This window comes from Ctenocephalides felis, unplaced genomic scaffold, assembly GCF_003426905.1.
Source record: "Ctenocephalides felis isolate EL2017-DRISC unplaced genomic scaffold, ASM342690v1 CF-g0.4_SCAFFOLD_03572, whole genome shotgun sequence".
NCBI lineage: Eukaryota > Metazoa > Arthropoda > Insecta > Siphonaptera > Pulicidae > Ctenocephalides > Ctenocephalides felis.
Window position 1 is genome coordinate 40,958,397 of NW_020539726.1, and position 23,254 is coordinate 40,981,650.

Here is a 23,254-nt window from a genome sequence, read left to right on the forward strand (position 1 = left end):
AATCGACATTTCTAGCAGACGACAGTTCAAATATTTTCAAAGTCAAACAATAATAAGTGTCTTTTTGTAATTTTTGCCATTAATTTCTACAATATTACTATAGTTTTATCGTTCATTAAATTTAAAAAATTTTCTTTGACAAACTCTAGAAAGATTTATCAAAATCCGAATAACCGTTTAGGAGCAGTTTCAAATCATACACCCGTACAGAAGAATTTTATATATAAGATATATAAATATACACCTATAAATATAAAACTATAGTTTTAATGCAATTCAATAAACGAAATTCCTCCTCATAGGGCAATACTAGTAGTATTGCCTTATGAGAAAACATGTCATTCAATACATTTTTCTTCACTTTTTTTTAATAATTATCATAATTAAATACTACATTTAAATAATGTTGATCATATATAATTATTTTTGTATTTCTCAGTTATTTTTAATGAAATTCATTTAATTTTTGTGATAACACAGATAACTATTTCCTCAAACTTTGTGAATCATTCGTTGGCGTAATTCGCGGTAGAGGAATGGCCGAGTGCGATTTCTGTGTAATTTGAGTAATTGACTAATTATTATTGAGTACGATGTCAATTAGTGGAATATTGTTGATGAGTTATTTAAATAATACTACAAGAATAATAATAACATAATTGACTCATCAACAGTCGTGTTAATTGGTAATGCTAATTGGAACTAGTGGTGTATAACCTAAAGTAAATTGCTGGAGCTGATATATTGTATATATAAAGTACCTATCAGATTTTTTAAAAATGATTAAGATCTTCGTTTTTTTTTCAAAATGTTTTTTTTTTCAATTTTATTGAAAATTGTAAATTCAAGTAATAATTTCATAGACAACACAACATTTTGAGAAAATGGTACATATAGGTCTAAGTAGGTCTTAATTTAGTTAATAGTAAAAATATTTTTAGTGAATTATTTAAACAAACTAAGAGTGTAAATAAATTATTTAAATAATATCTTATCTTATATATAAAATTCTTCTGTACTGATGTATGATTTGATACTTCTCCTAAACGGTTATTCGGATTTTGATAATTATTTCCAGAGTTTGTCAAAGGAAATTTTTAAGATTTAATGAACGATAAAACTATAGTGATTTTGTAGGAATAAATGACAAAAATTACAAAAAACCACTTATCATTGTTTGACATTGAAAATACTTGAATTGTCATCCGCTAGAAATGTCAATTCACTTGAAATTTTAATTTAGCTGAAATTATGAGCCTAGATAATATTAGAATGTAATATACAAGACAAATATAATATCTACATTATTATTGCCGAATAGCAGCCGAGATGTGCCAGAAATTAAAATAATATAAGATACAGCCAACAGTGTATGTTTGGCAGATGAAATTATATAATTCAGTTTAATAAATGACGCAACAAATCCAAAATTGCATTTACATTATTTTTTTAACCTTATGCATGTCCCATTTTGGTTTACTTTACTAAATTATTTAACAATACAAAAAAATATTTCTACTTATTAAAAAATGATTTAGAATTTTGTTTCATGTGCCAAAAATCCATTTGTTTGGCATTGGATATGATGGAATATTTAGCAAGTTGATCTTAGATTGAATAATGCCATTAGAACTAGGTTTTACAAATTAATTCGCCTAAGATTTGAACATAAACAATAATGTTCATTAAATTATTAGTTAAAAAATGTACTTTAGAAATTATAATTGCCAAAAACGAACTACTTAGACTGAATTATTGAAGCAATTATGTTGTGTGGTAAAATCAAGTGTGATATTGTTCTTTTTACCGCAGATACTATATTATTTAATTCTGAATTTCTTATACTGCTTTTGATAAGACCATAAATGAATCACAAAGGCAGGACATCAAATGGGATATTAAAAACTATAAGATAGGATATTAAAAAATTTGGATCTTTTGAATTGTAGACTTGGGTACAGGACAACGTGTGTCGGGTCATCTAGTATATACATAATTTTTTTCTGTCATTGATTTCAGACCAGTAAAAATTCCGTCATCTGACATTTGACCATTTGACCGTCACGCGTTTGTAATTTTATTATTAAGTCATCTTTATTTTTATTGAAAACACACATCAAAATAAATTGATTAAAAAAATATTAATAGGTAACAATATATTATATTTTATATTACATCAAAATAAACATTAATTGAAAAAAAATGTAATAATAACAGTAATATTAGGTTGTCCAAATATGAATTACAAAAAAATGGCACAATAACTAATAAATTAATTTAATAAGGTGGATGATATATTGCTCAATCAGTAGCATACTCGACTAAGGTGGGGATACTCGGTTCGAGTCCTGACACTGACATAAAATTGTCATTCAATTTGGATTAGAATAAAATTAGAAGTCAGAAGAAAAAGCAAGATTTGTAATGAAGAAGTTAAGACTTGAGAGAGAAGAATGAAAAATTCTATATTTAAAACTAGATGCAGTTTCAAATTTTTCACACATTTTTACTTCTGAAAGTTTTCAATTTAATTTTATCACGTATAATAAAGTTCGGAAATTTTCATATTTAAATATATTGAAGTTTTTTTTATAACTTAATCATTTGAATTTCAAATACATATATAAAATCAAAAATATTCACAATTTTTTTAGTTTACCCACATTTTAACATCGCAAATGTGGACCCTACCCACATAATCCAATTTAAAAAAATATGCAGAAATGAAAGTAATTTGCAAATTATCAACAAATAAAATGCAAAATTTAAAAATATCTGTAAAATATTAATAATTCACATTTTGAAATGCCTTTTTAGTCTAACTCTAAATAAATTATGATTAATAAAACAAATACTTGAGTAATGCCTTGAAATGTTTCTTTCATTAGAAAAAAACATTTTCATTGACTTTGGAATTAGCATATTTATATATAATATTATTAAAATAAGTATTCTAATGAGAATATTTAAACAGCTTTTAAAATCTAATGAATTTGTTTATTTTGTTTAAAAAAATACTGTTTTTCCAAGAATTTTGCATTTAAATTTTTTTGGAACAAAATTATATGTATTATTAAAATTAACCAAATGATAAAATATTTTAGTAATATAAAACATACAATAAAACATTTATTAGATCTAATAAGAAAAATTTATTAGATCAAATAAGAAATTTAAAAATAATAAAATAATAAATAAATAAAATAAAGACATATGTAATCAGTTTAATTAATTATGTATGATTATGTATGAGTAAATGGGTTAATGTAATGTCGATTAGAAGGTCAATAAAATTATATATTTAAAAAAATATATATAAATTTTAATTAAATATTAGTCAGTAAAATAAAGGTTGGAATAAATGTTATTTTTAAATAAATTCTAGTTTAATTATATTTTAGTCTTCAGTCTAGTCAAGTTTAATTAGATTTAATCAGTTTTATTTTTTTAATAAAAATATTTTTCATAAGTTATTAAAATTTCTTATAAGCATTTATTAAAACTTTTAAATGAACATAACTAATAATAAAAATATTATATATACATTACAATAATTATTAACCAAAATAGTTGGCGATTTAAAATAAAAATTAGTTATTTGATGTTTTTTTATATAATTAAGTGTAGTAATTAATTAATGAAAATAGAATTAGTATAAAAAAGTTATCATTATCTAAACAATAATAATTCCAGTGATGTTGTCTCAATGACTATTTGCAGATTATCACAACTGAACTTTGTATTAACGATTTTATATACAAAAACATAATATATATACATACAAACATATATATATATATATTATATATATATATATATATATACATATATACACATATGCATTTATTTATTCATTGATTATTTCTAATCAGCAAATATTTATTTTATTTGACAAACAGAATAAATTCGAATCGAAAATCTATTTCATCATTTATTGTTACGAAATTGAAAACAAATTTTTAAAAAATCGTGACGGGAATAGTTCGAGTCCTGGCACTGACATTAGAATTGTCATTTGATTTGTTGGATCGAATTTAAGTAGAATTTGAATGGTTGATTTGAGATAGAATAGAATTAGAAGTTGAAAGAAGAGAATAGCTCAGTCAGTAGCATGACCGACTCATACCCCAAGGATATTCGGTTCCAGTCCTGGCATAGACATTAGAATCGTCATTTGATTTGAGAGATTAAAATTGAGTAGAATTTGAATGATTTATTTTAGATAGAATAGAATTAGAAGTTAAAAGACGAATGGAATAGCTCAGTCAGTATTATGCCCGACTCGCACGCCAGGGACACTCGGTTCGAGTCCTGGCACTGATATAAAGTTGTCATTTAATTTGTGTGATTGAATTTAAATAGAATTTGAATTTTTGATTTGAGATAGAATAGAATTAGAAGTTAAAAGAAGAAAATAGCTCAGTCTGTATCATGACCGACTCATGCCTCAGGGATACTCGGTTCGAGTCATGGCACTGACATAGAATTGTCATGTTTTGTTGTATTGTAAGTAAAATTTGAATTGTTGATTTGAGGTAAAATAGAATTAGAAGTTAAAAGAAGAGAATAGCTCAGTTAGTAGCATGACCGACTCGCAGGCCAGGATATTCGGTTCGAGTCCTGGCACTGATGTAAAGTTGTCATTTAATTCGTGAGATTGAATTTAAGTAGAATTCGAATTGTTGATTTGAGATAGAATAGAATTAGAAGTTAAAAGAAGAGAATAGCTCAGTCAGTAGCATGCCCGACTAACAAGCCAAGGATACTCGGTTCGAGTCCTGGTACTGGCATAGAATTGTCTTTTGATTTTCTGGATTAAAATTGAGTAGAATTAGAATTGTTGGTGTGAGATAGAATAGAATTAGCAGTTAAAAGAAGAAGCAAGGTTAGAATATAAAGAAGAATGAAGAAATCAGTTGTGAAGAAAATTAAATATGTAGTATGATTTATGCTATATGAAGATAGTATATGATATAATAAAAATAATACATATAAAATAATAGTATAACATGTAAAAATTAATGTTGTAGGTATGGCTATTTGGTCTTAGTAAACGAAACCAATAAAAATTAATTAATAAAAAAAAATCAGAGTAAGAATGAATAAATTATTAGAGAAATTATTAATAAAAGCCGTTTATAATTTTTTCCTGAGAAATATTCCTGTACAAAACTTAACCCTTTCCACTCGCGAATTGCAGAAATAATACATATTATGCCGGCGGAATTCGAGTGGAAAGGGTTAACCTTGAAAGTTGACCAGGGTGAAAAAAAGTTGAACAAAAAACATGAGAAAAGTTTTACAAGGTCAAATAATAATTTACAGATAAAACAAGTTGGTAAATAATGAATTAACAAAAAGAAAAAACTTACGTTTTTATTTTGTTAAATTTTTGTCTATTTCAAATTTTATGTCCAACGTTTCGGATATCCTTTTTTAGGAAACTGTATACAACTTAACTACTTGACTTAACAAAACTTATTTAGCACACTCAAACTCACTCAAAATCACTCATTTAAAACCAATAAACAAAAAATAAATATGAAAATGGAGATAATTATAAATGTTTATTTATTAGCCAAAATCCGTATTAGATGGTTATTAATATCAGCTTTATTCACATGAACCATCCAAGGTTATTAAAAACATTAGTTTTAATTGTTAACGGATCAGACGCCATTTTTGTCACAAATTTATTTATAACCACAAGTAATCACTTTTGAATATTTATTTAAATTAAATTTTAAATATATATGTATTTATATATTTAACACTATTTTATTTTATTTTATTTATATAGTGTAATGAAGGGATACATTTTATTTTCGAAACAGATGTGTGTCTTTCATACGCGAACACGAATGACAGACTGATGATCGTAAAATCTAAAATCAAAGTCGCGCTGACGACGAAATTTTAATACATATATATATATATATATATATATATATATGTAAGCATATGTAAATTTAGAGGACACTAGATACAATCGTAATAGCCAGTTTTTTACATTTAAAAGTTCTCGGAAATGATCATAAGAATAACACTAATTTCCATTGACGAGTTATATAAATCTTATTTTTTTTTTCGAAAATATTTTTAACTTCCCGTAGGGTAAGTTATAGTAATCGCAAAAAAATCCAAAATGAAAATTTTTGGCTATCTTTACGTTTCGAAGGTTTCTGAACATTTTGGCATACCTCAGTAAAAATTGATGTGTGTGCGTATGGTTACAATTTTTCGTCCACGTTTTCAGGCGCACGGATCAACCGATTTGAATGGTTCAGAAAACATTCCATTCCTATTGATAGGGAGATATGCTGATTAGTTTTTGGCAAAGGCAGGTCTAGCCGTTACGGAGATACGGTGCAAAAAATGCAGAAAATGGAAATTGTGAGTTTTTGAAGAGAAGTTTTTGAGAAAACGGAGCGTCCGATTTGATCAATTCAAAAAACATTTTACTTGTATTGACGTAAAGAAGATATAATTGATTCTTTTGACAGTATGAATCAATCGACATGAATGGGTATCACAAACTTTTAAGAAAAAATTAAAATTTTTAATATATTCAAAAAAAAATCTAAAAATTTCAGTTATCTAAAAATATAGGTTTCCCCAAATTTCAAATAATTCAAAAAACTTCATGTAATTTTAAAAACTATTTATTAAAAAAAATTGAATGTTTTCAAAATTTTCAAAAATTATGAAAAAATCTAAAAAAAAAAAACAAAAATGATATCTAGTTGTTTCACAAACTTTCAAATAATTCAAAAAACTTCATGTGATTTTTAAAACTAGAATTTATTTTTTTTTAAATTTTCAAAAATGATAAAAAAATTCAAAATTTTCAAAAATGAAAAAAATGCAAAATTCTCAAAAAATATCATATTTTTCTGTCCTGATCTTGTGCAAATTTAAATTATGGTACGGGACGTTCCAGCAATTAGCCTTAAGGCACGATGCCATACACCACTAGTTTTTTTATAGAATCCAAATTTCAATAAACATATAAGAAACATTTCTAATTGTTTATTATTACTACTAAAGATCATAAAATTTATAAATAGATTTTTTTGCATAGTTTTATTGCCAATCAAAATTATATACATTTTTTAAGACAATTTGCTAAGTGTAAATGCATTTAAGAGATTATCTCCTATGAGATATCTCTCTTTTTTATTTTTTGACATTTTATTTAAGATCGTATGGCCATTATAAATAGAAAATAATCAACATTTTCCAAAAATACATATATTTGTTAATTTCTTAATATATTATATGTATATATCATCTCAATTTTGCACATTTTCTTTATAATTAAATTTTGGGGTCGTCCTTTAATCACATGATCGATTTTTAGGATTTTTGGACCCCTCCTGCCCCGGGTGGAACAACACGAGTATTTTTAGAACTTAGAAAAAAGTGTAAAATTTCAGATTTTTTCCAAATTCCAGTAATAAATAAGTACAAATGATACCTTACTAGATCCTCCCTTCTCTTACATGATATTTTGTAATTTTTGACAAAACACCTTGCTACCCATTTGGTGGTTATAATCGGTTTTAGTGCACCCATTTGATGCATTCAAAAACATTTCTCAATTCAGTCTGAGATACAAGGATAGAATACAGAACCACCCGAACATCATGGCCAAAAATTTAATAAGAAGTCATGCCATTGAACGGCTCAGAAGAAAAGGGCTCATTTTTGATATCGTTTAGTAATCCTATAATATGTACAATTACTCGTAGACTTTATTTAAATTTTTTCACATCAGGATTACATCTGTAAGTTAAACATATCCAATATCGAATCGGATCACCACTGGGTCACCTTCCGACCTTTTTCTTTTATTTAATAAGCCATCACAAAATTACTGAATGTTATATTAGAACGACACAAATGTAAATAAAAAAAATAAAAAAATTAAAATAAGAACATTTCTGATTTATATCCCGGTCTCCTCTATATTTGTTGTGTTTGCAATACATATTTGAATTGTTGAGCATGTGTGAGACACAAACAAAGAATGCTCAATGCTCAATGCTCAAGCAAGAAAAGACACGGACGTGCCTTGAAACCGAAAACCTTCTTCGTGCATTCATCATATAGTAAAGCCACCAAGGGGTTAGTGGCTAAGGGGGCCCCTCCGCACATGGGAAATGTAAAGATGATCTATTGTAATACAAACATGGATGTATATATACTTATATTTACTTTCATTTAACACGACCTGATAATTGTAAAATTCGTTATTTACACGAATTGTCTTATTTTAACGAGTATTTAAATTTCTTAGGACTTTGCGGTGAATCTCATATTTCATTTTTTAATGGGTAAGAACATAGATAATTCACTTTAACTATATTTCGTGGTCATGTTAATAATTGACTGCGACGCCGCTAGAGGTGCTAGTAGTCGCAGCAGAGTTTAAAACTTCATGTAAACGGTTTTCATCCTACTAGTAGGTAATTTGTGAATATCGATTGTTGTTTTTTTTCTGAAATTGCATAATAACGCATTCAAAAACACAATTAAAACTAGACAAAATTATTACTATTGGTGACAAAAGTGCAAGAATTAATCTACAAGTCCAATTGTTAACGCCTTACTCAACCCTGGTCTAATGGGATAATATTATTATATTTTATCACCTTCAACATACAGGATAGCAATAATAAACCCTCATCCCTTATTATATAATTTAGAACTATTAAAATCATACCATTAACCCATTTTTCTAAGAATTCCACGTACCATTGAATCACCGGTTAATACCTGATTGGTCAAAAATGTAATGGAATGTCGCTTGAACCCACAAAAACGAACCAACTAGAAAAATCATATAAAATTGTAAAATCTTTATAATTTAGTATTATTTAAAATCTCATCTAACAAACATCAGTACTAATTTAAACTTCAACTAAGTAACATATCTATAATTCTTAATATCATAGTATTTCATTTAAATATTCAACAATTAAACATTTATTTATCACCTTTTAATCGGTTTGATATAGCCACAATCTAAATATATCTGGTCCTTCGAAAAATATAAATAAAGTGCAAGTGTATTTAATAGAGTTCGGCAGCATCTCGGTGAATCAAGAACTTCTATACATTTTTGTAAAATATCTTGTTACAACACCAATATTCCCAGCTCATAAGAAACTTCACAATTACATTAGAACAAAATTTACTGAAGACAATTTTGATAGTACGTGCTTAATATGTGAACGATTATGGTTAAACAAGATTTCAGAAGGATCTTTAGATATTGGATCGAGAAGTTCTGGACAGAATCTTGCCAAAGAAAAAGTATGGGATTATCAGCAATCAGTTCGTAATAACAAAATATCAACTTATGCGATTTGAAATTACGTTATGTGCCAACACCCTTGTATAATTTATCTCTATACAAAGGCTGGTTGTACTTTTTGGATCCAAAACAAGCAAATCAATGGTTAATCCATATATACAGTAACACTTCGGTTAAACGGACTAATTGTTGTTGATAGGCATCCGAATAATCCAATGTATGAAGAATAATAATGTGTATTTATCAAAAATAACAATTACTACATAGATATCAACAAAAATCAATGTTTATTAAGAATTTGAAACTTTCTGATGTATATACATATATATTTTCTTACATTACATTAATCATGCAAAAATTCGAATTGTACATATATATAATATGTAATCCGGATAATCAGTGTTCTACTGTATTTAATAATACTTTAGTGTGTATGTGAAGTAGTAAATAGTGTTCACATTATGTCACAATCAGTCAGAATCTTAAAATCTTAAAAAGGCGAAACAATGGTGTCAAATTCCCACCAATGCCAAAAAAGTCCGACTTCCACATAGAGAAAAAAAATGTTAAAATAAAACTTCCACATGAGAAAAAAAATGTTAAAATAAAACTTCTTTAAGCGCGACTAGGGAGTAAATTTGTGAAAATGCAACGGAAGTAGCGTTACGCCCGAACTGTTCGTCATTCGCTCTCGATGAAATCATTTCTATATGGATCGATTGTGATTAGTCGTCATGACGAGTAAATAGACATCAACGAGGAGATCGGAATGTCATTAGAATTTAAGGTTACATCGTAGTACAAATCTTAATTTAATGAAAAATGCCTGAATCAGAAGAATATTTTACCCAGTTCCTTAAAAATAATAAAACAAATTAAGCATTTGTACCGCGTACTAAACGTAAGTTTATTGATTAGAAATTATCTCTATATTATTCGTAATTTCTATAAATCTTTGAAGTTATTAAAATGGAAAATATTTTTTAAGGCAAGACAGATATTACAGCTGCTCAAAGAATGAGATTATATCGCCAGCGAAAAAGTAAAAAAAAATACAAGCAGTCAATGAATGTATGTTAATTTCAATTACATGAAGTTCTTCAAACACATGATGAGTGAAATTGTGAAAACAATATTTCCTTAGGCGCTGTTTAACAGAATCCATACGTTTATTTACTCGAAACATAAACATGTGTAATTAATTCGAAAATGCACATTTGCATTTGCTGAAACAGCAATTAAAGAATTATAATGAATCACTGACGGATTACGACGTCCTCGCCTGATGTCACGGACAAATAAATGTATAATGAATGGACGATGCGATGCGATGGATAAATCGCGTGTGGTACTGCCTCTCTTATCAAGGACGAGCACCAGGAATTCCGGCGAAAATAATATAATTACTCAGACAGAATATGTAATATCATAAATATATGGATGGTAATTAATCAAATTAAAAATCATTATTAAACATAGTTTATAAATAAATTACGGTACTACCATGCAGCGAAAGAGTGGGGGATTTTTTGAAAGTATTTATTACCTGAAGATAAGGCCTTAAAGGGCACAACTAGTGTGAAATTTTCAAAAAATCAAATTTTCAATTTTTCCATATTTTGATAGGTTATACCTTTAAAAATAACATACCAAAATTTTAAATCGATATCTTAAATAGTTTTTGAGTCACAGCCATTTAAAGAGTATTTATATAGTATATAGTATAAGGATAATTTAATCTTTAAACGCGTTTTTCTCGAAACAGCATTTTCCGAATTTGCTGCAGCGATTATTCAAAAACAAATGATCCGATCACTATCAAAATTTTTTTACATGTTCTATATATAGTTCCCCGTAAAATGAACTATCGATTTTTTGATCGGATCAAAAATCGAATTTTGGCAGTCCAAAAACGACCAAAATTTTGGGTAAAATTCGACTTTTTAAAAAAAAAATGCCGTCGCTTTGTCAATTTTTTATTTTTTTTCTTTATCGTAGTTCATTTTACAGACAATATTGAATGAATGAATTATCTACTTTAATGAGATTTTTTTTTTAATTTCATCCACGTAGAAGGCCGGAATCACTGCAGAAGTGAAGGGCCTTTTTTTTGTCGCGCCGTTGGAGATCGACGATAACTTAAAAAATATTTAATTTTTTTCTTCAAAAATTTTACTATGTATTCTTAAAACATGTATAAATATATTCCTAAAATTTTGAAATGATTGATAAAGTAGTTTTTTTAATATAAATTCCCAAAAAACATTTCTTTTTTAGGAGGTTACACTAGTTGTGCCCCTTAAAAGAACGTTGGATAAAATATAATTAATTATGTGGCCATCTAACGGTGTGGTTTTACAAATAACCTAAATTTGGTAGGGGGGCTTTTGACCCACTATTTTGAGCTTTTAATTTTATTCTTTTTTTATTATGTATAATATAGTTGTTAATAATACATGGCTAAGACAACATCGACGTTTCATTTGTTGACTTTATGACAAAACGTTGTCATAAAGTTACTATTTTATTGAGCAATTGGCACCACATTTCATAGAGCAAATTTAAAACATATTTATCATAATAACAGATTTCTTGAACATAAGAATTTCTTCTTAAGAAATTCTACAGAAAAAAAAATAGGACAGGAAAAACGAAACACATCGTGCAACATCCTCGCCGCCGGGGATATTATTTGCACATATTTGAAAAAAATATTTGAATTATCATTTTTAAATCTTTGAAACTTAGCATTCACTTCTAACAACTCATTTTTCACATATCATGTTTTTTTTAATGCCTTGGAAATAAATATGAGACAACTAAGAATCTTTCTTCTATTATTATATTCTATAATATATATATATATATATATATATATATATATATGTGTGTAGGTATGCATAAGTCGGAGTTCTGTGTATAGTTTTCCCAGGGTTCAATGACGTCATAGCAAGGTGGGGTTGACAACGCCCATGAGGTACCTCTCACAGGGTGTTATGATATCAACATACAATATATACATACAATATCTTCTTATATATAAAAATGGAGCTGTCGATCAAATGATCCGCTAAAACTCGAAAACGGCTAAACCGATTTGGCCACTTTTAGTCTTGAAAAATTCGTGTTAATCAGTAGGTTGTCGGAAAGGTGAGATATTATTTCAAAATCGCGTAGAAACTTTATATTTTTAATTTGAAAACATTTGTAGAAGCGTAATTTAAAGAAAACAATGGACGGTGGCTAATACGTCAAATGTCAAAACGTTTTTGACAGATGATGTTCCATTGCGTTTAATAGGATGTTTTACGTGAATATTATTTAATTATGATAAAATTGTAGTAAGTAGTTTTGTTTGTAGTTTTATTTATATATAAAAACGTAATAAACCGATCGTAAGTGTTACTAGAAATTCAAAATATCAAATTTTTTGAAATGTTAATATGAAAATGCACTTTTTGACGTTGTAGCACTTTTTTTTTGCAAATCATATTTTTCTCAAACATGGTGCTCTGAAAGATCTCATTTGTATATTATAAATAATCATTGGTATTTATAAAACTTTTTCAAGGCTATATTATTTTTTATTTATTTTATTTAAATTCAAAACCCTAATTTGGTGTCGATCAAAGGGACATTTTGTCGAATAACATTTTTCCAGTTATAATTTCCCAGAATTTATCGAAGAATAGATAGAAATATATGAAAGTCCGGGGCTAAAAAAGTCTACTACTACCACTAAAGTTGAGCATTGTTTAACAACAATATTTGAAAGTAGAGGGAAAAAGATGAAGAGCCAGCTATAACCTTGATTTTTATGACTTTGCTATCGGGAGATATGCGGTAATCTTTGAAAATCCATAATAAAAGTATTTTCTTCCGTTAGTAATTTAGCATTTAGCATTAGTTAAAAGTGTAATTATTTTGTAAAACACCTTTAAAATTAAAATAAGACATTAAACCTGTTTGCCACCTGGCCGTTCCAAGTTACCCCGTCTATAGGGTAAAAAGGTCTAGATAACAAATTTTTGAAAGACAGCAAAAAAGCACATTTCTACAATAATAAAGTAGCTGGCAGTTTTACTGAACGTAGTCCAGATAATTGTTCGTTTGAAATGTGTTATTTGTTGTGATATAATCGGTTTGATTTCTATTATAATTAATATTTGCTCAAAGTCAAATTGGACCTCGCCCTGCTCTACACATATACTTTTTATTAAATTTACTTTAATTTATCGAATGCTACTTAAAACTTTTCAAAAAGCAGGTCAAAGAAGAAATACTTAATTCATTTTTTATCTCTCCTCGCAGAAATTTGAATTTTTTCTATAAGCTTAGTAGTATTATTTACAATTATACACAAAGTCCAGAATCCAAAAAGAATCTGAAAAACTTGAAACGTAATCAATAAGTCGAAAGACCAAAAAAGACTTGGATTGAATGAATTATACCATGTTTTCTATAGAAAGTGTATAAAACTTCCAGTTTGATTGTATCGACAAAATATAGACAAACTAATGGGGTTTATTGTTTTTATAATAACTCATTGTATATAGCATTCAAACAACACATCCTTATACACAAAAGTATTAATATTATTGATTCTGTAGATATTGTTTAGAATATATCTTACTTAGCAAAACAACGTTTGCGGGGCCAGCTAGTATATATATATATATATATATATATATATACATCTACATATTTATTTGTTTATTTTTCTGTGTCACCCTGTGCCGTTGATAATATTTGTCCGGGACCGAACAAAAATGGGTTACGTAAGGTCATGGGTCATACACGGGCGGGCGCTTACAAAACAAATGCGGATATATTATTAAGGAGACATGCAACAGTTTGCATGTCACAGGAAAAAAACAAAAAAACACATCATACATTCAATAAAACCATTCGTACTAATTTGATATAAAATATGTCATCTGTAATTGAAATATTCATATAATAGTAAATAGCAGACAGAAATTAAAAAGAAAATGAAAATAAGCCGTTGCCCCATTTGCACAATAATAATAAACTAGTTGGTATTGGTATTTAGCCTTGAGGCAAGTTCCATAAACTTCCCGATATGTGTAAATAATCGACTTAATCAATAAAAAATAAATTAATTTATGAGTGGATTTATTACACATAATTGAAAACGAACGAACACGTTAACTCGGAGAATTTTCAAAAAGCAACTTTTCAAAAATCAACAATTATTATATTTAAACCAGTTTCCGTACGATTGTAATGGTTTAGTATGTTTATTAACACCAAGTACTATATTGCTATACCAAGTAAATCGTCAAATTTTAATTTTAGCTAACGTCAAAAAAACTGCTCATTTTCTCAATCTTTGATGAATTTTTAAAATTAAACTACTTGTCGTAAGGCCGTAATATTTCAGTAAGTTCTATAAGACCATGATATATATCGCCAAAAAAGTTCCATAAAAATCGGCTTCAATTTTTTTTTCAACAATTAATTACAAGAAAACGGCTCGGTAGATTTTCATCTAAAACTAATCAGTATCATTCCAAACTAATATCTTTCGAACAGTTTTTGATTTTTTAAAATCGGTTCGGTAGGATGAGCTTAAATGTGGACGAAAAGTTTAACACTTTTTTTCAAATTACAAAGAAACGGCTTGGCAGATCGTCGCACAGAACTGACAAACGATAGTCCTCATTGAAATACATCAAATGGCTTTTAAATTTCTGAAATCGGTTCAGGCGTTTTTGAGCAAACGTCGATGAAAGTTCTAATTTTGACAAATGCCCAAAAAACGATACCAATTTTCGCAAACTTTGACGAATTTTCAAAATTAAACCAGTTGTCGTAGGGCCTTAATATTTTAGTATGATCTAGAAGACTATAGTATCTACCGTCAAAAAAAGATCATAAAAATCGTCGAATTTTTTTTTTAAAAAACTTTATTACAAGAAAACGGCCAGGCCGATCTTTACCAAAAACTAATCAGCACGATTCCCAACCAATATCTATCGAATGGTTTTTGAATTTTCAGAATCGATTCAGAATTGCGGGCTAAAACGTGGACGAAAAATTTTTCACTTTTCTGCAATTTACAAAGAAACGGCCCGGCCGATCGCCGCACAAAATTAAGAAACGATAGTCCTCATCGAAATACATCGAATAGCTTTTAAAATTTTGAAATCGGTCCAGCCGTTTTGGAGAAAACGTCGATTTACGGCAAAAACAACTGTTCACACACACGCACACACACACACACACATACTTTTTCCAAATTTGGTCTCATTCGATTCAGAATGGATTGAAACGTCGAGAAAACATAAAATTAGCGAATCGGATTTTTTGATGAAAACATAAACTTTTCCTTCGGGGAGTTAAAAAAAAAAAAGAAATAAATTGTATCATCTGTAACCGAAATATTCAAATAACAGACAGAGATGAAAATTAGCCATTGCCCCATTGGTACAATTCCACAAATCAAATAGTAATTAATCAAAATAATTAATAATAATAATTATTATTAATAAAAGATATTTTAATCTCAATTTTTATCGAAAAACGAACCGCTTCCATTATCTCCATCTCTATCGTTTTCCGTGTCCTCCTCCGGTAATTTCCTGTAAGTTTCCGGCAGAACTCTGACGATGTTCCGGTGATTGTGAGGGTCGGAGCGCACCTTATACTTTCGTCGTCCCCGATTAATCGGTGGCTTCCTTAGGAACGGCGCCGACGGCGAACGATTGTCGTCGGTTATTATCGACGAAGACGAGGACGATGAAGGCATTTTTAATAGATAGTCACTTATAATTATTTAAAAGATTTATAATTTTTTTGTTGTTGAATTAAATATATCATAAAATTAACACTTTTTAAACTTTCAGTATTAACACATTGTTTTGTATATTTAATATTTTTAAATCATTCTTAAATTGTTTAATTATGTTTAATTATAGTTTTTTCTTATAAATAAATTTCAATAGTTTTATTTATTATTTGCTAGATTTCTCATCACAAAAATGGGCAGTCAGGTTCCATAGATATCTAAAAATGTAGACAGACACTTACTTCAATTAAAAAATTATTTATTTAAGTATTACCACATTATTTTGTACATTTAATTTTTTTAGATCATTCTTAAATTGTTTAATTGACCGCACAGCAAATAGACAGACAGACATTTTCATAATTTTCACTACCAAGAACAAGCATAAGAGAGCGTTGCCATGACAACACTTTTTATGAGCTCTGTTATGGCAGAATTGCCCCATAAATTCTTTTTTTTCAAAAGAAATCACATTCACAATCTTTATTTAAAGTTTTTATATTTATACCTATATTTATTTAATATTTTCTTTAATTTATTATAACTTGTATTTTTTATTTACAATAATTGATAAAATACATTATGTTTTACTAAAATGGACACTTTCTCAAGAAATCACAAACCAGTCTGATCTGGCGTCCGAAATTACTAATCTTCACACAATGTATAATTATTTACACAATTATTAACACTTCCATTTATTTATCTATTTTAAATTTCGTACACAGAATAATAAATCATTTTTTCAATCTCCTTTAAATAACCTTTGGAATCGCTAATTTTCACATAAAAAATATAATATTAATAGTTATACTTTAACTAGTTTTAATTATTTAAACTCAAATCAAATAATTAGATTAATTAAAAAATATTCGACAAAATTCCTTTAAGATATGAAGTTTTCAATTAATTATTATTATTATATTTTAAATAAAATTATCAAAATAAATATCACTTAGGAATTCAAAGTGCAATAAATTACGTGCATAAATTATTACAATGATTTATTTATTCATTATTGATTACTTTAATTAATAAATATTTCAAATAAATTGCACAATTTTTAAGAAATCACAAAGTGACAACCACACTATAATAATTAAATGTAATTTTAAGTATTTATAATTGTATTTGGTTTATAAATTTAACAAATTTTACACTATAAATAAAATTTTGAAAATCAAAATGTCTGTATCAAAAAGTTTTATCAAACAATGATGTGAAAACTCCTTGACAAAATCAAAATTATATATAAATATAAGTATGAATAGTTTAATTTATTAACTGTATTTAGTTTTAGTTATTTAAACGTGTATTTATCTGATTTATTATCAATATGCATAAATTTTACAAAATTGATAAAAAAATCAAAATGTTCTCAATAATTAAACTTTAGTTTTGTATTTAAATTTCACTAAATAAAAATATCAAAATAACAATTGAAACCTGTTCATTTTCATATATAAAAAATGCGCCTATTTTGAATAAAAAATTTAACCTTTTTTAAAAAAAATAACTTTTGGTACGGGAAGTACCAGCAATTTGCCTTAACGAACAGTTATGATTTTTGTTCAAATTAATGATTTCATTAAATTTTTCTAGAAATCAAAATTGAAGCTAATTATGTACACAAATTATTATTGCACTTATTATTTACTCATTTTACACTTGTAAATAAATAATATACAAGACTGTTCCAATCTTAAAACACACTTTTCTTTTAAAAAAAATGGTTAAACTTCACTCACTCATTTATGTACCTTAAACTGCTACACTTTACTAATTAAGTCATTCATTTATATATTTATTTTATCACAAATTTTATAAAACGGACAATCATTCAAGAAATCAAAATGTCTACTGAAGTTAGCAATGATTATTTTTGTCTTTATAATTTTTCTGCCAAAAATTCGCGCGAACGACACCGCCGCCACTAGGACACTGCCGGATCCGAAATTTAGACGAAATGTTTCGGTATAATTATCCCCGTAAATTATAATATACTAATATAAACTAATATGTGTATATATATACTAATATATATATATATATATATATATATATATATATATATATATATATTACGTGGGTAATGGTACACGTCATTACCTTAAGATATTTCGGTCAGCATGACAGACTAATCCATTTGAAATTTTGCCAAAATTGCAAATAAAACACAATTAGATATATACACATATATATGTATATATATATATATGTACATATATACACATATATATACATATGTATGTATGTATGTGTCTGTGTCTGTGTTTGTAAAATTCAATAAAAAATGTTTATCAAAGTATTTAATCACGACGTTACGAAAAAGTCATCAATTCCATTTTTGGGTTATCTGTCAAAACTTGATTAGATAAATAAATACTATTATTTAAAATTTTTAAAATGTCGTCATTTTAAACAAATTGGCCCGCCTTACTATATATAGTTCAACAAATTTTAATCATTGATGGAATTAATTTGTAAGGTAACAACATGTTATTAAAATTTGTAGAAAAAACTAGTGGTCCAGGTCATCATGAAAATTTTGAAATTTCTCAAAACTTTTTGAAACTCATTCATGTCAGTTGATCCATACTATCGAAAATATCTGATTTTCGACCGCCAAATGGCATTTTCTGGATCTCCAAAACCGCTGGTCCTGCCTTTGAAAAAATGTAAACAATTCTTCATTACGTTAATACAAGTTGAATGGTTTTTTGAATCATTCAAATGGGATGCTCCGTTCTCTCAAAATCAATGTCCTATTCTCTGCATCTACGAAACGGCTGAACCTGCCTTTATCAAAAACTAAACAGCACGTCTCCCTATCAGTAGGAATCAAATCATTCAAATCGGTTATCCGTGCACCAGGAATCGTGGACGAATAATTGTATCCGCACATACATACACACATACATCAATTTCTTCTAAAGTATGCCAAAATGTTCGGAAACCGAAGTTTTCATTTTTAGTGGAAACTGGAAGCTAATAAATAAATACTACTATTTTAAAATATCGTCATTTTAAACAAATTGTCTGCTGATACTATTAATCTGGATCGTGTTATGATGATATTATTAAAACGTGATTATCTAAAAAAAATTAAATAGTTTAAAATGTCGAAAAAAAAATCATTACCAATTCGAAATTGTGAAAGCTAATTCAGAATTCATGTATAAAAAAACAAAATCATAGTATCATCAGGTAACACTAAGAATTTTGTAATATCTGCCAATAATGCCATTAGATAATTTCAAACACTAACGTTAAAGATAAATATTAAAATGAAAATCTGTTCCTATATCATAATATAGCGTTGTCATAGCAACGGTATCTTATGCTTATTTATTGGTAGTGAAAACTGTGAAATTTTCTATCAATTTGCTATGCGTTCAGGCGTATTTCACATATAAACAAGCAAGGAAGAATGTTATGATAACAGAATCTTGCATGCAGTTATCATAAGATTCTTCCTTGCTTCTTATATGTAAAATACGCCTGATCGCACGGCAGCTAGATAGACATTTTCACAGTTTTCACAGAAATAAGCAAAACAATCCCATAAATTAACATTCTTAAGAAAAAATAGTAGTATGCGGGTAATGCATAATTCGACTTGGAAATATATTGCTATCCATAATTCCAAGTAAAAATCGAGATCATAACCGCTTGACATCTGGTTGACCAAGGGTAACGTTTAATCTAGAAACTCTGATTCTGATACCATAGCTCTAACCACTGACCCACGGTCAATATTGTAAGTCGTGAAAAATTTATGAAAATATAAATATTTATAATAAACAGTACAAGATCATAATAAGGACAAAAACTATTTTTTAACTTATTACCACAGAGGGTAAGTTTCAGAGATGTCTGAACATTTTGGCATACATTAAAAAAATGAATGTGTGTGTACATTATTTCGTCGACGTTTTCGGAAGCACAGCTCAACCGATTTGAATGATTCAAAAAGCATTCGATCCCAATTGCTACAAAGAAAACGTGCTGATTAATTTTTGGCAAAAAATCCGTATTTCCCGATAAAAACGGATATCACTACTGCTAGATTTCAATAAGAATTTTATCATTTGAACAATTTTTAATCCATCATAGTCATAGATAAACAAGTATAAATTATGAACATGGTACTACTATGGTCCATAATTTTCTTCGCCTCAAGATAATTCCTTCGATAAATTTAAAATAAATCAAAAGAAGAATGCAGTGTTATTTTTAACCTTCGACTAACTGATGTACGTAAACCGTTAAGTAAACATTTTTTTATGAACATTGAAAAAAGAGAATAAAATGGTACATAAAAATCTTGACATGCTCCGACCATGGTTTAATGTACTATTCATTTCAAAACTGAACCAAAGTGATAAAATTATATATATATATATATATATATATATATATATATATATATATACTCGTATATAATATAGTGCCTTTAAATATTTTGGCATTGATCCAAATATTTTAATAGTTTTCGCAAATAAACACAGTAGTAACGTAGTAAAAATTTATTGACTGAAACAATGTGTTTTCTAAAACTTGTCTTGAACTAATGATAATTTCATATTTCCTATTGGCAAGTTGCAAAAATAAGAGCTCTCTATTACATCATCATGATGATCATTCTACTCCTTATTTTTATTAATATTATATTCATAAATATCATTAAAACGTCCTTTTTAAACGTTGTAAAAAGAACAATTAAAAAATAGATATGTTTTAAAAATGAAGAAAATAAAAAAAAGTGGTCCTCGTAACATGCTCTGAGGAACTCTAGTTTGTATTTGCAATTTTTAATGTTTGTACTCTTTTCTTTTTATTAAATTTATATTTTAATTTTTTATCGATACAAATTAGTACAAACAAAAAAAAAACAAATTAAAAATTATTGGCAAGTTGCAAAAATAAGAGCTCTCTGTTACATCATCATAATGGACATACTAACCCTTATTTTTATTAATATTATATTCATAAATATTATTTAATGTTTCTTTTTAAATGTTGTAAAAATATCAATTTATAAATATATATGTTTTAAGAAATTAAGAATAAAGAAAAGTGGGTCCTCGTAACATGCTCTGAGGAACTCTAGTTTGTATTTGTAATGGTTGTACTTTTTTGTTTTTATTATTAGATTTATATTTTAACTTTTTTAATACAAATTAGTACAAACAAGAAACACTTTAAATACTTCCTCAGGGCAAGTTTTAAGGACCACTTTTCTTGTTTACCATATTTTCTTTTACTTTTTAAATTACTTAAAGCTTTTCTGTATTTTTTTAAATAATTAAAATGAAAAATTGAATGTATAAACAAATTACACTTAATATTATTTTATTAGATATCAAAATGTATTTGAAATTTATAAATATGAAATCTATAAGTTTTATCGTTGTATTTTTTAAATAAACCTGAAAAAACTAGTTTTTATTTTTGGTATTAAATGTGCCAAAGATAATAATATTAGAATATAATAATAAGTTAATTTTTTCTGTAAAATGTTTAAGTTGTACAATTTTTCAGATTGCACTTGCTGAATGATGACACACATGCGGTGTCGAAACGTGCAAAATAAGTACTAATTAAAGTATTTTTTATTTTTTTATTTTGACAATTTACCTAAAAAAATCTGAAGTATTTATTTAACTATAGAACAACAAAAAATCTAAATTATATATTTATTTTAATTAAAAATTTTCTGAGTAGCAAAAATTATTTCTGAACTTAAATTAAATTTTTATTCATAGTTTTTCGGACGTTTCGATTATACGGAATATTCGATTCTATAAAAATAAAAAATCTTTCCATTTTTAAATTATTACAAAAGGAGTGCATACTTATGAAAAAAATGTTTTTTCAAAGGATTCTGAAGAAGACATTTTGTATCTCCGAAACGTCAAAACAATAATAAATTAACTATATATATAAATATATATATATATATATATATATATACATGAAGTAATTAGGATTTATTAATTAAAATTTAAAAAAATGTAGAGATAATATATCTCTATATATGAATAACATAACCTCAAATTTTAATGACACATCCCTTGCGTCCATTTTTTATTTATGTCAAAATAATTTATAGTTAAATCCTTATATTAAATCTTAACCGTGTGTTTTTTCTTTAACATATAAATCAAACCAAAAGCATTTTTGTATCAAGACAAAATTCCTGAGACATCTTGCACTTTAGACAGAATTTAAAAATAGATTACAAAAACCACAAAAGCCCATTGACAACAGTCACATTATCGTTATCGAAAATTACGTCACCGGATAATAAAAATTACATACGTTATAAAAATATTTAGTAACAAAATATGTGTAATTATTTTATATCATATTACCCCTTACCTGGGTTGTTGTACTTTTCATTTCGCGGTGTTACAGACATCATTCAGTTCGATTGTTTTTGTTTACGAAATAACTCACTCACTACATCACTGTCGGCACTACGATAACTTTTAAAAGGTGCTCCAAGATAGTGTTATTTATCTTAAACAAGATACATAATGTATTATGTTTGAATTAATTAATTTAGTGACATTTTGTGAACGGGTCGCGGTTACGTCGCGCACGGCGTCGGCCATTTCACATTGCACTGAGGAACCGAAATCGCAGATCGGAGAAGACGATCGTCGACGACGCATTCGATTGGACGGAGCGAGCGTGCGCGGTACGAGGCGAATGCAGCCGCAGGATAAGAAAGATGGGTAACATAATGATAAAAGAACTAGTGGTGCGTGGTATCGTGCCTTGAGGCAAATTGCTGGAACTTCCCGTACCGTAATTAAACATTCGAAAAATAAAAATAATCAGTCTACAAAAATGTCTATGAATAAATATTGTAACTAGTGGTGCATGGCATCGTGCCTTGAGGCAAATTGCTGGAACTTCCCGTACTGTAATTAAACATTCGAAGAATAAAAATAATCAGTCTACAAAAATGTCTATGAATAAATATTATAACTAGTGGTGCATGGCATCGTGCCTTGAGGCAAATTGCTGGAACTTCCCGTACCTTAATAAAAAATTCGAAGAATAAAAATAATCAGTCAACAAAAATGTCTATGAATAAATATTATAACTAGTGG

The 23,254-nt window shown here is 27.4% G+C and overlaps 1 protein-coding gene across 1 annotated transcript in view; it reads right to left on the reverse strand.

The window, feature by feature from the left end:
* Window positions 1-22,850, reverse strand: part of LOC113387691 (guanine nucleotide-releasing factor 2) — a gene marked incomplete in the record, with an annotated part of 99,819 nt that extends 76,969 nt beyond the window's left edge. Inside the window, 1 exon segment of the mRNA XM_026625054.1 lies at window positions 22,515-22,850. Coding sequence (XP_026480839.1) covers window positions 22,515-22,557 — 43 coding nt within the window.
* Between the last annotated feature and the right edge of the window lie 404 nt (window positions 22,851-23,254).